The sequence below is a fragment of the Dendrobium catenatum genome, unplaced genomic scaffold, assembly GCF_001605985.2.
Source record: "Dendrobium catenatum unplaced genomic scaffold, ASM160598v2 fragScaff_scaffold_1608, whole genome shotgun sequence".
Taxonomy (NCBI): Eukaryota; Viridiplantae; Streptophyta; class Magnoliopsida; order Asparagales; family Orchidaceae; genus Dendrobium; species Dendrobium catenatum.
The window spans coordinates 4,591,943-4,606,517 of NW_021320070.1; the positions used below are offsets into that span (position 1 = coordinate 4,591,943).

Below are 14,575 nucleotides of genomic sequence, written 5' to 3' on the forward strand. Positions count from 1 at the left end.
GATCAGTACTGTAAGATCATCTCCAATCGAACTCCATACCACCGTATGTCGTCCGCCATTTGCTGCATTCCAACTCCAAATCGCACGCCAAATTACGGTAGGTGAACAGTGCTACGCCAATATTGGCGTCGAATTGTTCACATACGCCAAAAAAATTCACTGCATGAATTGCCAAAGAAGCGCGCGAAAGAGAATAAAATCACGCCAAAGACGGTTACTTTCGCAGGAAGCGCGCGAAAGAAGAAAAAATGACATTCGATTGGATAAGAATGGCTGCATTTTGGAGTGGATAATGGGTTTTTCGGTTGGAGATACCCAAATTAAAAGTCTTTTAATATTGTGGGTATAAATGAACTAGTTAATTAAGCAAACAAATTGCATTATTCTATCAAATGCATTGGCTAAACATAGTGACTTAAACTACAAAATTTCTTTCCAATTCAGTAAGCTTAGAAAGAGATCTTGATCTCTCAAGAAGTCATTTGCAGAGAAGAACTAAGTGAAGAAGAAAGCGGAACAAGAGAGAAGAAGAGGAAATGTTGTATATTATTCACTGTCATGTGCATAGGTCCTAGTAGTCTATATATAGACATTACAGAGTAAAGCACAAGATGTAACCAATGAGAATAAGACACCTCACTATTTATTTATTTAATACATTTATCTTTATTAGTTAATATCCCCCCACAAACTGATGGGTTTTCCTGAACCGTCAGTTTGCTCCGCAAAGTATGAAATCGAGGAGTTGTAAGTGCTTTGGTAAATATGTCGGCAACTTGATCCAGAGTGTTAATGGGAAAAATCCGGATGTTGTTTTGCTGAAGGTGGTCACGAACAAACCGTTGATCAATTTCGATGTGTTTGGTTCGTTCGTGGAACACCGGATTATTGGCAAGAGCTATGGCGGATACGTTGTCGCAATAGATATCCGTCGGGCTGTTTTGAGATTCACCGAATTCAGCTAACAGCTTGCGGATCCAAATCACATCTGCGTTTAGACCAGCTAACGCCCGGTATTCGGACTCGGTAGAGGAGCGAGCTACTGTTGTTTGCTTCTTGACCGTCCAAGAAATTAGCGTGTTGCCCAGGAAAGAGCAGTAGCCCGAGGTAGACTTCCTGGATATTGGGTCTCCAGCCCAGTCGGCGTCTGAAAAAGAAGTGAGAAGCAATTTAGATTTTATGATCGGAATTCCGAATTGGAGCGTACCTTGTATATAACGGAGGAGTCGTTTGAGGAGGAATATATGGCGAGGTAATGGATTGTGCATGTGCTGCGATAGAACATTGATGTTGTAGGCTATGTCTGGTCTTGTGAGAGTAAGGTACTGAAGGGAGCCTGTTAGACGTCTATACATTGCAGGATCAGCTAGAAAAGTGTCCGGTCTCAGATCTGCAGGTTCTTTTGTACAAGTTGGATTAGAAATCGGTTTGCATTAAGATAGTTGAGCAATTCAAGAATAGATTTTGCATATTGGGTCTGCGACAGAAAGTAGTGTGTGGATTTTCGGTCAATCTGTATACCAAGAAATTGGTTAGCTACTCCAAGGTGTTTAAGAGAGAACCTGGAGTTTAACTGTTCAAGCATATTGTTAAGCAGAGGTTTATTATTCCCGGTAAACAAGATATCATCGACATAGATGAGAAGAAATAGTTTTCCAACAAAATTGTTAAAAATAAATAGAGAAGGGTCAGAGATACTGTTAGAGAAGCCGAGAGAGAGGAGATATGTGGTGAACGTGTTGTACCATTGACGCGGAGCCTGCTTTAGTCCGTATAGAGCTTTATTGAGTCGGCAAACATAGTTCGGATATAATGGATCGATGAATCCTTTTAGTTGATTCATATAGACGGTTTCAGTAAGTGTGTCGTGTAAAAATGCATTGTCGACATCCAACTGATGAACCTGCCAATCATAATGTAAAGCAATTGTAAGAAGAATACGAATTGTTGGTAATTTAGCCACGGGGCTAAAAGTTTCGTTATAATCAAGACCAAATTCTTGGTGATTTCCAAGTGCGACCAATCTAGCTTTGTGTTTTGCTATGGATCCATCGACAAGGTATTTCGTGCGATATGTCCATTTGCACCCAAGTATCGACGACTTGGGAGGAGGAACGAGCGTCCAAGTCCCCTGTTTTTGTAAAGCTAGAAATTCATTGGACATAGCTTGTCGCCATTCGGTGTGTTTTACCGCCTCTGAGTATGATTTTGGATCAGTTGGCACAGCTAAAGATGTCTTCTCATGAATCAGGTTGAGTCGTGTTACTGGCTTCAGCGAACCTGTTTGATGGCGAGTGACCATTGGATGTCGAGTTTGAAGCGGAGGTGCAGTATGAATTTCGGTGGGTTCAGGGGTCTGGCAGTGTAGTTGAGGAAGACAGGTATTGAGTGTTGTCTCTTGGTTAGAATTGATGAGAGTAGGCGGGGTGCTGATGCGTTTTTGAGACGATGCCTGGGTGTGTTGGGAGGTGGCTGAGATCGGAAGTAGGAGCTGAGGCGAAATATGAGGAGGTTGGTGGGAAGCAGGTTGAGTAGTAGTAAACGGGAAGAGTTGTTCATTGAACGTGAGGTGCCGAGAAATTAATATTTTGTTCGTAGATGGGTCTAAGCATTTGTATCCCTTATACATGTCAGAATAACCGAGGAATACACAGGTTTTTGATTTTGGTTCGAGTTTGTGACGTGAGTGAGAAGGTAAAAGAGGGTAGCAGGTGCATCCGAACGTTCTAAGATGAGTATAATTGGGTGGTGTGTGATGAAGTAGCTCGAAGGGGGAGATGTTGTTGGTGTTAGGGGACGGCATCCGGTTTATTAGGTAGACAGCAGTAAGAGTTGCCTCCGGCCAATGTTTGTAAGGGATGATAGCGGTGTGAAGAAGAGATCTCGTAGTCTCAATAATATGGCGATGTTTTCTTTTCGCGACCCCATTCTATTCGGGAGTGTAGGGGCAAGAGACCTGGTGAGAGATGCCGTTTTGTTTAAGAAAATCAGTAAACATATGGCTGAGGTATTCACCACCTCCGTCACTACGCAAACATTTTATTTTAGTGGAAGTATAATTTTCAATTTGACATTTGAAGGTAAAGAAAATATGAGCCATGTCAGATTTGTATCGCATTGGAAAAATCCACGTAAACCTAGTAAAGTCATCAACAAAAATTACATAGTATTGAAAACCTTGAGCAGAAATGACCGGAGACGGACCCCAAATATCCGAATGCACAAGTTCAAGCATACATTTCTTGCGGGAAACAGAATTATCAAAAGACAGTTTATGCGATTTAGAAACAGTACAAGGTAAACAATCATTCTTATTATAATCTATATGTAACTGAGGATGAGAAACAGAAATAGAATGCAAGGTGCTGTAATTTGGATGGCCCAATCGGTTGTGCCACGAGTAGGAAGAAGTGCTGACTGCTGCATTAGCGTGGGGAGCAGTTTTTCGGTGAGTCGACCGAATGGGATACAATCCGTTGCTACATGGTCCGCGAAGCAAGATTTCTTGCGTCGTCAGATCCTTCAAAGAAAAACCGTTAGAATCAAACATAATAGAAATATTATTGTCTTTGGTTAGCTGCGATATTGAGAGAAGATTGTAATGAAGATTTGGAGTGTGTAAAATTTTTGAAAGGTTGAGCTTACGATTCGGCGTGGGTAGCAAACCTGAGCCTGAGTTGGCTATGCTTACAGAGCTTCCTTCACCAATGGTAATGGCATCTTGACCGTGGTAGGGGTTAGAGACGGAGAGATGTTCCAGTGAGTTGGTGAGGTGCGCCGATGCACCTGAATCAAGAAACCAATCCGTGGAGCTTCCTGAATTTCCAGCGGCCAGTGTAGTGTTGGAGACAGTGGATGAGGGAGGAACATATTGGGGGTTCAGTCTGTGCCAGGAGGAGGATGCACTGTGACCTTTCTTGGAGCAGATTTGAAAAATCACGGATGAGTTGGGATTGATGCGAGAGACGTTAGAGAAACCTCTCCCTATGTTTCTGCGACCGCGACCCCGAGTAGTGACAAGAGCCATTTGAGCATCGGAGGCAGTGACGTTCTTGGAGGCATCTGACGCTATATTCACCTCTTCGCTAAGAAGAAGTGCATATAGATTGTCAAGACTTATGGGGTTGAGCATTGTTCTGATTGCTGTTTTAAATGCTTGGTAGGAGGGGGGTTTTTAATATTTTTTAAAATGTGTATCTACCTACAAAGAAGTAAAATTTTTAATAATAGAATGATATCATTATCTTCATTGTGTATTGCGTTATTGAAGGTGAGAAGAGGAACAGGAGCTTTGAGAGGATTGGTGAGGTTGAAGCTAATGGCCAACCGAAGGGCAGTCAAGCGCCAGACTATAAACACATTGCACAACATGCAAACCCTAGCAAGGGTTCAAGCACAGCTAAGGGAAAGAAAAGTCAGATTGTCAGAAGAGAACCAAACTCTACACAAGCAGAGGCAACTCAAGCGTGAGAAAGAACTGGAGAAATTTAAGGTAATTTCTTGTGTCATTTCTATAGCTTAGGGGTATCAATATTTCACATGATCCGAAAATTTGATTTGAAGCCGACACGAAAATTTTGAGTTCAGATCAACCCGAATCTAAAATGGGTCGGGATCGAGTCCAAATTTTCGACCCGGTTTGAATTTCAGGTCAGCTCGGGTTGACCCAAAAATTCGAGAATGACTCGATTTTGAGATGAAATCCTGTAGTCAGGGCAATATAGATGAATCTTATATGTATGGAGAGAAAGAAATCTCAAAATAGTTTTCAAATTATTCATGTGTGGCCAACAATCTCATAGTATCACGTTGTTCTTATGTAATCTCTCGACTATACCAGATTTATTCAAAATGATTTCTCATATTATAAAATGAAAAATGAGCCGTCTATAGTCATATTTTCCTTCTAAATTTGGAAAAATTATTCTATGTGGACACGACCAATCAGAAAGCGTCACTTCACATTGTGTTCGGTACCGTGACTCAATACTGCTTAGTTCCGCTGATGTGGCGCATTATAATTGATCTCCGGATGGTATTTTGTATCCGGTCTCTGCACATAATAAACTGAACAGAAACAGCAAGTGTTTTAATTTATGGTATCTGTTTTTTATTTTTTATCAGTATATAACTACTTATACTTTGGCATCATCATAATTCATAGCTGGGAGAGGATTGGGTTGACAGTCCGCACTCAAAGGAACAATTTCAAGCTAAAATACAGAAGAAACAAGAGGCTGCTCGAAGAAGAGAAAGAACACTAGCTTATGCCTACTCGCATCAGGTGATCATCATTTATCAATCAAATCTAACTATACAGACAAATCATATCAATGTTTTGAATATAAGCAACTACTCACTTAATATTTACATCTTTACCTCTAACAACCATCAGTATTGTAAGATAATCTCCAACCGAACTCCATATCACAGTATGCCATCCGCCATTTGCTCCATTCGAACTCCAAATCGCACACCAAATTATGGGGCAGGTGAACACTGCGACACCAATATTGGCGTCGGACTGTTCACCTACGTAAAAAAAAAATTCGCTGCGGGAATTGTCGAAGAAGCGCGCCAAAGAGGAGAAAAACACGCCAAAAAATGGTTACTTTTGCAGGAAGCGCGTGAAAGAAGAAGAAATGGCATTCGATTGGAGAAGAATGACTGCATTTTAGAGTGGAAAATGGGTTTTTCGGTTGGAGATGCCCAAATTAAAAGTCTTTTAATATTGTTGGTGTAAATGAACTAGTTAATTAGGCAAACAAATTGCATTATTCTATCAAATGCATTAGCTAAACAAAGTGACTTAAACTACAAAATTTCCTTCCAATTCAGTGGAGGAGCAATTCTGCCAGGTCCAAGAAACCAGCTCTCATAGATCCCACAAAGCAACAATGGGGCTGGAGCTGGCTTGAGCGCTGGATGGCAATCAGGCCATGGGAGACCAACCAAAGCTTTATCACAGGCAGAGATTCATCCTCTAAAAAGAATGGAGGCTTAAACAAAGCTCCCTCAGTTGCGTCAAATGATGATATCTGTGGCTTGTTTGGCTTTCAATCTGAACAACATAAGAGAAGGCACAGTCTTGGCAGTTCATTTTGTTTTGGAGACGTTGAGAACAGAGGTAAGTCGCGGTTCCAGGCGCCGCTAACTGGCAAGTCAAAGGCCAAGAAGCCATTGCCGTTAACTTCTGCTTCAAGGAGGCTTTCAGGCCCCCAAAGGATGGCAAGCTATGGGAAGCTATGGTAGTGAAAGTAAGTTGGTGATGTTTTTAAAATTTCATCAATGAATGTTAATGATGTGGATTAAGGCTTCGATTGGGACAACTTTCTTATTGCTTTGACTTTTAGAACATAATTACTATTTTTTCGTTGTTTTTAAATTTTTTGTGTGATAAAAATCTGCTTTCTATAATAACTTTCAAAAAAAATTATTTTCTAAACAATAATTTTATAGTGATCTTTATAAAAAATTGCAGTTGTTCCAAACGAATCTCGATTTTACATCATGATATTCAAATATAATGGGTCGGAGTGAATTTACTATTTATGTTTAAATGAACTATAATTGTGAGCATTCATCTTTATTTTTCTACAAGATATTCTATCATTTGTTTTTTTTTTTTTTTTTAAATTAAAGTGTTTGCATTGAAAGATACTTTGTCATGCTTTGTTCAAATAAAGTTGATGAAGGAAACTAAAGTTATTTTATTCTTATTTTTCATAATATGCTCATAATGTTTACTTTATGAGAATTTATTTTTCATGCAAACTTATCATAGTTTGTTAGTTGAGAGTTTGGCTACGAATTTAAAAGTTGAATTCGAAACTTATATATGTGATTTATGTATATAAGTTTTTCTTAATTAATCCAAATTTCCTAAAAAAAGATTTATTTTTTTATCCAATGCATTTATTGTCCTCATAGCTAAAGGTTGCCTAGTGGATTTATTTTTTATGCGAGTTTACAGTAAAATCAGACATAGCTCACTTTGGTCTATTGGTTAGGAGCTTAGACTACCAACTAAGAGGTCTTGGGTTTGAGGCTTATGTATGCATTATGTGTGTGTCTGCCTTAATTGACTTAAATGCCTTTAAAAAAACACTGTCATAATAGTGAATTAAAAAATATCAACATTTGATTGGCTATGTAGATTAGGGGTGTAAATAAATTGAGTCAACTTTGAGTTATTACTAATTTGAGCTTGAGCTTAATTAATTAATCAAGACTGAGCTTAAGCTCAAACTTAATTTTATGAGCTTGAGTCAGCATACAAGCCGGCTCATTTATTTAGAAAAAGAGAATATGATTATAATTTTGTCAATTATTGTAATAAAATGATAAAAAAAAAAATGCAAAATTAGTAGAGAAATAATTAAACATTACTTGATATAAAGAAATGCAATAATTTTCAAATATTTTTAATAAATATTTTTAATACTAATATATTTTAAATATATTTTATATAAATATTTTTTTAACTAACGATCAGTGCAAGTCAAAATTGATGAGAGGGAATGCTAAGGACGTTTTTGAATTTATTTCTATTTTGAATAAATGTGTTTACATGAAAGGTTCCTCCAGCACGCTTAAATTAGTATATTGCAGTTGAATGTGATGTTTTTGTTATTTATTTGATGAATTCTGCATTTCGTTCTTCTGCTCGATTATAATGTTACTAGGAACTTGCCAAGGTGTGTACAATACAAGAAAAGTCAAAATTTTCGACTATTATTTTTTTAATTTTATCACAAAGATAATAAATTAGCAAATTAATTTATTGATAAATAAAATTTATAGAAAAAATTTGTCGCAAAGAGGTCAATCTAGCCGTGTTTTCAATTGGAGTAACTTTATTATTGTTTTTTAAAGTAATTTTTTAATACAAAATTTTAGTTTAAAAAATCTTTACACAATTTTTTTTTAAGGTGTAGTAAGAAAGTGCTTTGTACAACAGCTTTCGAGTTACAAAATTAAGATTTTTATACTAAAAAGCTGCTTTAAGAAGTAATAAAAAAGTTATCCTAAACAAGAAGCCTAAGTCTTTTGATATGTATATAATCAAATTGGGACTACTAAGATTAGGGGTGTCAATTCGGGTCAGCGGGTCGGGTTCGGGTCGAACCCGAATTGACCCGGCTTTAAACGGGTCAACATGAACCCGATTCGTTTTTTGTAAGTGGGTCGACTTTTTCAATCCGGACCCGACCCGTGCGGGTTGCCGAGTTGACACAACCCGACCCGGAGCAGCGGCAGCGGCCGAGCAGTAAGGGTAGCGGCAGCGGTAGCACGCGTCGCAGGCGGAGCCCGGGAGCAGCGGCAACAAGTGCTTCGGGTTCGACCGTTCGGGACGCATTGCGCCACTGCAGAGTCGGGACGCATGCGCGCGGCACGCGTCGGCGTCGCCGCTTAGGGCTCAGGACGCGCAGCGTTGGCAGCGGAGTCGGGACTCGGGACGCACGCGCAGAGGAATGCATAGTGATGGAGAAATAGATGGGGATATTATTAGTAGATTTCAAATTTGATGGTTGAAGCAGAGGAATGCATCAGGCTTGTTGTGTGATAGAAAAGTATCACTCAAACTTAAGGGAAAATTCTATAAGATTGTGGTTAGACATGCAATACTTTATGACGCAAAATATTGGCCATTAAAAAAGAAGTATAATATTAAGTTAAGTGTTGCAGAGTTTAGGATGCTCAGATGGATGAGTGGCTTTACTCTTAGAAACAAGATATGAAATGAGCATATACGTGAAAAAGTTGGAGTAGCTCCAGTGGCAAATAAGATTAGAGAGAGTTGCCTTAAATGGTTTGGTTACATAAAATGGCGGCCTTCTAATGACCAGGTTAGGAGAGTAGATGTATTGGATTTGACCTATGTTAAGAAAGGTAGAGGTAGACCTAAAAAAACTTGGTTAGAAAATATTAGAAATGATCTTTCTTTTTTAGATATAAATGAGAATTTGACTCTTAATATGACACAATAGAGAAAAAGGATTCATGTAGACGACCCCACGTAGTGGGATAAAGAATTGATGTTATTGTTTTTGTTGTTGTGTTTTTTTTATATGTTATGAAAACAATGAACGATAAATATGTGACTCATGATTTTACAGAAATGTTATTCTTCTTTAAACATTGTACCATGAGTCATTTCAATGCTAGTGAATTTTGATCTATGACAAAGCAATATTCATATAACAATGCAAATAAAGATTGATTACTCCTAGCTAAAATAATATATATATATAGAAATGATTGAGCCATGATACTTTCAGAATAGCAAAATTCAAACAAAAATAAAGACAAAAACCTCACACTAAATGTTAAAAATGTTGAGCATAAGGACTTATACTGATATGATATTGTACATTTGTACCATATGTTCATCATAGAAAGCTTCTCTTAATTATTTTTAAAAAGTATAAGCATTTCTTATGTAAGGAAAATCTCCCAAAGATGAGCATGTAGAAGCTGCTTCTCATTTGAAAATCTTTAGGAGGTGGCCCTTGGAACTTGATTTTTACAAAAATATGAGTGAGTTAATGCAATGATGACTATTTGAAATAAACAAGCTTAGGCGTGTAGATGAGTCGAGGATTTGTCTAATCGAGCTAAACTTGTGTAGTTCTTATTGAGCACAAGCTCAGCTCATCAAAAGATTTATATGCTTGAACTTGGCTTGATTGCTCAAGCTCGTTTGGAAAGCTCGACAATGACTCAATTGATGAGCTTGATTTCTTAATTTTAAATTAAAAAGATTTTTTTAAAAATTTTTATTTTAATATAGTATTAATCTTAAAATATTATATAATACTAATTTAAATTAAAATTTAAATATATTTAAAGTTAATCGAGCAAGTCAATGAGCTAATGAGCCGAGCCAGGCTAAGCTCGAGCTCCAGCTCAAACTCATTGTTCAATAAATTCGACTCGTGAGCTTGTTAATAAGTCTAACCCTAAACTAGCTCGGCTGACTTACAACCCTAGATAAGGTTGGAAGTTTCACCCAATGTGAACGCATCCACTGCCTTCCAAATCTGAAGTTTTTCAAAAGCAATGAAAGGTTTCGTGTGGCTATTAAATGCCTATAAAGAATAAGGACGATTACAAACCCTTTTAGAAGGAATTCATCGTGCAATCTCTTTCACAAGCTCAATAAAATTCTTTAAATCTTTTTGGATAGTGCTTTGCATCTATGAATCGAGAAGCACTGCTTTACTTTATTTGATAAAATATATGTCTATGCTCATGTAATGAAGGATGGTGGTGTGACTGAAAATATAAATTTCTCCTTTTTTTTGGTGATATTTGTATAATGTTATAGATCTCTAACAACTTCTATAGATAATTATGTTTTATTAATTTATATAACTTTTTTACTGTTGGGACTGCTGCAACATTTAGTTTATGAACATTTATTTACAACAATACCATTTCGACTTCTGTACTGTAATGTTTTATAGGCGTTAATGTTACAATGTGTTTTACTATTTTAACACATATTTATAATCATATTGATTGCTACTATTATAAAATAAATGATTATATGTATATTATATATATTTTTTGTGCTTTGAGTGGCATAGTGATATGTTAGGTTTTATATTCTCAATATATGTGGTTTAATAATTTTGAGATCAAGAAAGAGAATCAAGAGTGTGAGGCTAATCATATACAAGATTTTCAGGTTTTACTTTCTTTTTGTGTTTTATTATTCTTTTGAGCACAGGAGGGGGCAGGCAGTGCGTTGCATTTGTATAACTTATGGCTTTTGCATATGATTTAAAAAATTTAAATATAAATGTATATTAATGTTTTGACTAATTGATTTTTTTTTCTATTGATATTTTATTATTGAAAGAAACTATATAACTCTGTTTGTTATTATTAAAATATGCAATTATTTTCAAATTAGACCGTAGGGTGTGATAGGATGTGAGATGCATTGTTTTGAAAATCGAAACGGGTTGGCCAATTCGGCCTACTTGAAAAACTAGCCAATCATCAAACTGGTGTGAACAATCAGTTCAATAGTTGAACCAGTCACAATTTTTAAGAACTGACTAGTTCAATTCATAACCTATTTAAATAAATTAATGTATTATAAAATGTTTAATTAAATATTAAATTTAATAAATTAATTTAAATACAAAGCATTTTTATTTATAATGAGCAAAAAAATTTTGCAATGATTATTTATCAATTAAGCACCAAGAAAATATACTCACTTGATATCACCCCCCTCCCCATGCAAGTTCTACCCTTAAAAACAAAAGAAGTTATATAAACAAAACAAAGCAAACCTTCCAAATGAAATGGAACTAAACGACTTAGTTGAAATTTTCTATTTCAAAACATATATTTTCTATCATTATCTAATTATTATATCATTATTTATTATTTTATTATTTAAATAATTATAATATTTATTATATCATATGGTCCAACTTTGGTCGACCGATTATCACAACCTTGGTTAGATGAACAAGTAGAGATATAAGTTGAAGGAAATGAATAAAAGGAATTATGCTATATATAATTCCTCCACCTGTCTTGAACACATGTGAGATAAAGAAGTAAACGTATATGCGAAAGTGAAGTTTTAAGGGGAATCATGCTAATATGATCAAGTAAAGGTATATGGAGCCATAGAGGTATCAAGAAAAATGAATGTTATGTCATATGCTAGTTCAATTAAGTGCTTGTGTTATGAAATCATGTTTATATGACATTATGAAATGTCACTTCTGTTCTGAATTTATGTTCAAGTGATGCATATGTTGTTATTGTTATATGAGTATATTCTTAATATTTATCTCATATTGATACAAAATTATTAAGTACACTGTTTAATACAAAAATTAGGATAATTCAATTTCAAATGTGATTTATAGTTCATGTATTATAGATTTATATAAAAGTTGTTTCTTATATAATTATATTTAATTATATAGTGTAGGTTCTGAATGACATACTGAGTATGTGATTACTCATCATATGTATTTGTTAATGTTCTCGGGAAAAGATAAAACCCATGTTGACTATATTAATTGATAGATAGAGTCTATTGACCAAGTTGAGTCCGAGATCAAGATATGTTAAGTGTATAGATTCTTTTATTAGTCATGAGTATATTTATGTTTTGATGAAAATAAAGTTGAATCGTGATTTATATATATTATTTTTTTGAAAGTACTATTTGATGAAATAATATGAAAATGATATTTTGTTCCCGTGTATATTGGATGATTTTAGAATGACTTTGTGTTGTATATCAAGGAAAATAGGAAGTGAGAAAAAATCTTCCAATTATGTATTGGGAAGTTATAAGTCGGATGACATGACCTTAACACAATATGCTTTGTTTGGGTGTAATAGGTGTATTGGGTCAGGTTGTGATAGTTTATGCATGAGTTAGATAGTTCATGTAAGGTACACATACAAGGTTCATGCAGGGGTCACACATAACATCCACATGAGGTCTCCACGTATGAGATTGATGCAAGAAAAATTGGCGCAATGGTCACAAAAGATACGAGCATGAGATTGACAAAGACAAATTTAGTGAGGATGGCAATGGGGTAGTTATGCACAAAGTCGGTGCCTTGGAATATGAGTGCAAGGCCAATGAAGTTTAAAAGTGAGAGCTTTTTATTTGTCTTCTATCTTATTTAGAAAATGAGTTAATAAGGTAATAGTATTCTCAAACTAATATGTTGATGGAGCTTCGTCGTGGAAAAAATTAAGAGTGAGAGCTTACATTTTTTGTTTAGAGAGAAAGGTGATTATGATAAGAAAATTGGTGGGCTTGGTAGATGGCTAGGGTCAAATGATAAAGTGAGAATGAAGGGGTTTAAGAGTGTCACTAGATTGGAGAATTATCAATAAGCATTATGTATGTGAGATGGTTAAAATTTGGCCTCTATGGACCTTGAACCAAATTTGGGTGTGGACTCGATGTCTTGTTGCTGGAAGTTTAGAGTTGTGATGATTTGTATAGAGTATGGAAGATAACTTTGGGCCTCTTTTTAATGAAACCTTGAGGGTCTTCATATCAAGGGCTTGGAATGTGGGTGGGCCCTTGGGGTTATGGGATGACTTAGAGTTGAGTCAAGGTTGGATGGGGATATGTGATGAAGGCTAAGGTAAGGGATTGAGAGTGGAATGAGGTGGGGAATTTCAAAAGTGAGAGCTTGATGAGTGTAAGGTGTATATAAGGAAGACAAAATTGGGAATGAGAATTCTTACATTTGGAGGGAAATGTTGAAAAGGGTTATATGCGATGATTAAAGAGGTGTAACCAATGTAAATGAAAAAGAAAAGGAAATTTAAAATAAAGATAATGAAACTTAACCGTCACAAAAAGATTGAGGTTATTTTTATCCACCAAATCTCTAATTAATGGATTCAAGACACCAAGCATGATCCAAGAGAATAAGCCTTCTTCAATTCATTAATTTAGTCAAAATATCTCTCTATAGTAATCACAACTCATATTTAAAGCATTACACACTTTTAAAATTCAAAAATCAAAGGGAAAGAGGGAGGTGGTCAATGATTCTTCCATGAAGTGGAGGAAATGTAGGCAGTGGTAACTTGTTCTGTGTATGGTGTGAGGGCTGGTGGTTCTTAACTTGTCATACATTTGAATTGGCTTCCCTTAAATGTGCAATATAAAGAAAACAACTAATATCCTACTCATTTTCAATATGTCTTTAACTTTATAAAAAAGTAATATAAGTAAACCAACCTATCATTTAGGAATGAGGATCAACATTATTCTCCAAGGAGATTATTTGATGGGGCATATTTGAAGAACAATTTCGATAAAAATTTTCATAATAAAAAAGGTTTGTTCATGGGCTACAAAATAAGCTTAATCATTCGCAAGTTACGACAATATGTGTACTTAATTATTAAAACATTTGTATATACCATAGAAACTATTTATTTGGGGTCAACTTTTTTTCAAAGTAGAAAAAAATTAGTATTTGATAATAGGTAAGATAATTGGTTGATATTTTATGTTTATTATATGAAAAATAGAGACATCAAAATAACCACTCAAAGAAGCTATGATAGCAGCAATTTGCTCAAAGGCTCCCTAAAAACTTGCATAAAATGTATCACATCAAATAAGGAAGAACCATAACCAAATTAGAGAAATCAACTCCTACAATAGCTCTTTTAATTTCCTCCTTGGATGAAATTTTAGCTACCATGATTTCGCATTTGAAGAAGTTTTTTAAGACTTACTCCCTTTCTCACAAAGTCTCCACTAAACTACCTTATGTTTGTATCATTCTCCTATCCTTGTTACTCCCTAGTAGCTTCCATCACATATCAAATATGTTTTTTGCCAAATGGAATCACTTATGAATTTTGTACTAAGGCTTGGAATATTATTGATAATCAAGTGTGCTCTATTGTTCAAAAAGTTCTTTTCTAAGAAGCTCCCTAGAAATATCAAAACCTTGAGGTTGGCTCTTAAAACTAAGAGCTCCCATGCTAAAAACTCTCTAACTATAGTCCTATCTCTCTTTGCAATATATATATATATATATATATA

At 35.5% G+C, this 14,575-nt stretch overlaps 1 protein-coding gene across 1 annotated transcript; it reads left to right on the plus strand.

The window, feature by feature from the left end:
* Positions 1 to 4,318: 4,318 nt before the first annotated feature.
* On the plus strand, positions 4,319 to 6,252 carry LOC114581225 (protein IQ-DOMAIN 1-like). The gene is made up of 3 exons (XM_028700970.1): positions 4,319 to 4,492; positions 5,165 to 5,284; positions 5,839 to 6,252. The coding sequence occupies exons 1-3, from the start codon at positions 4,319 to 4,321 to the stop codon at positions 6,250 to 6,252; spliced, it is 708 nt and encodes a 235-aa protein (XP_028556803.1).
* The last annotated feature ends 8,323 nt before the right edge of the window (positions 6,253 to 14,575 follow it).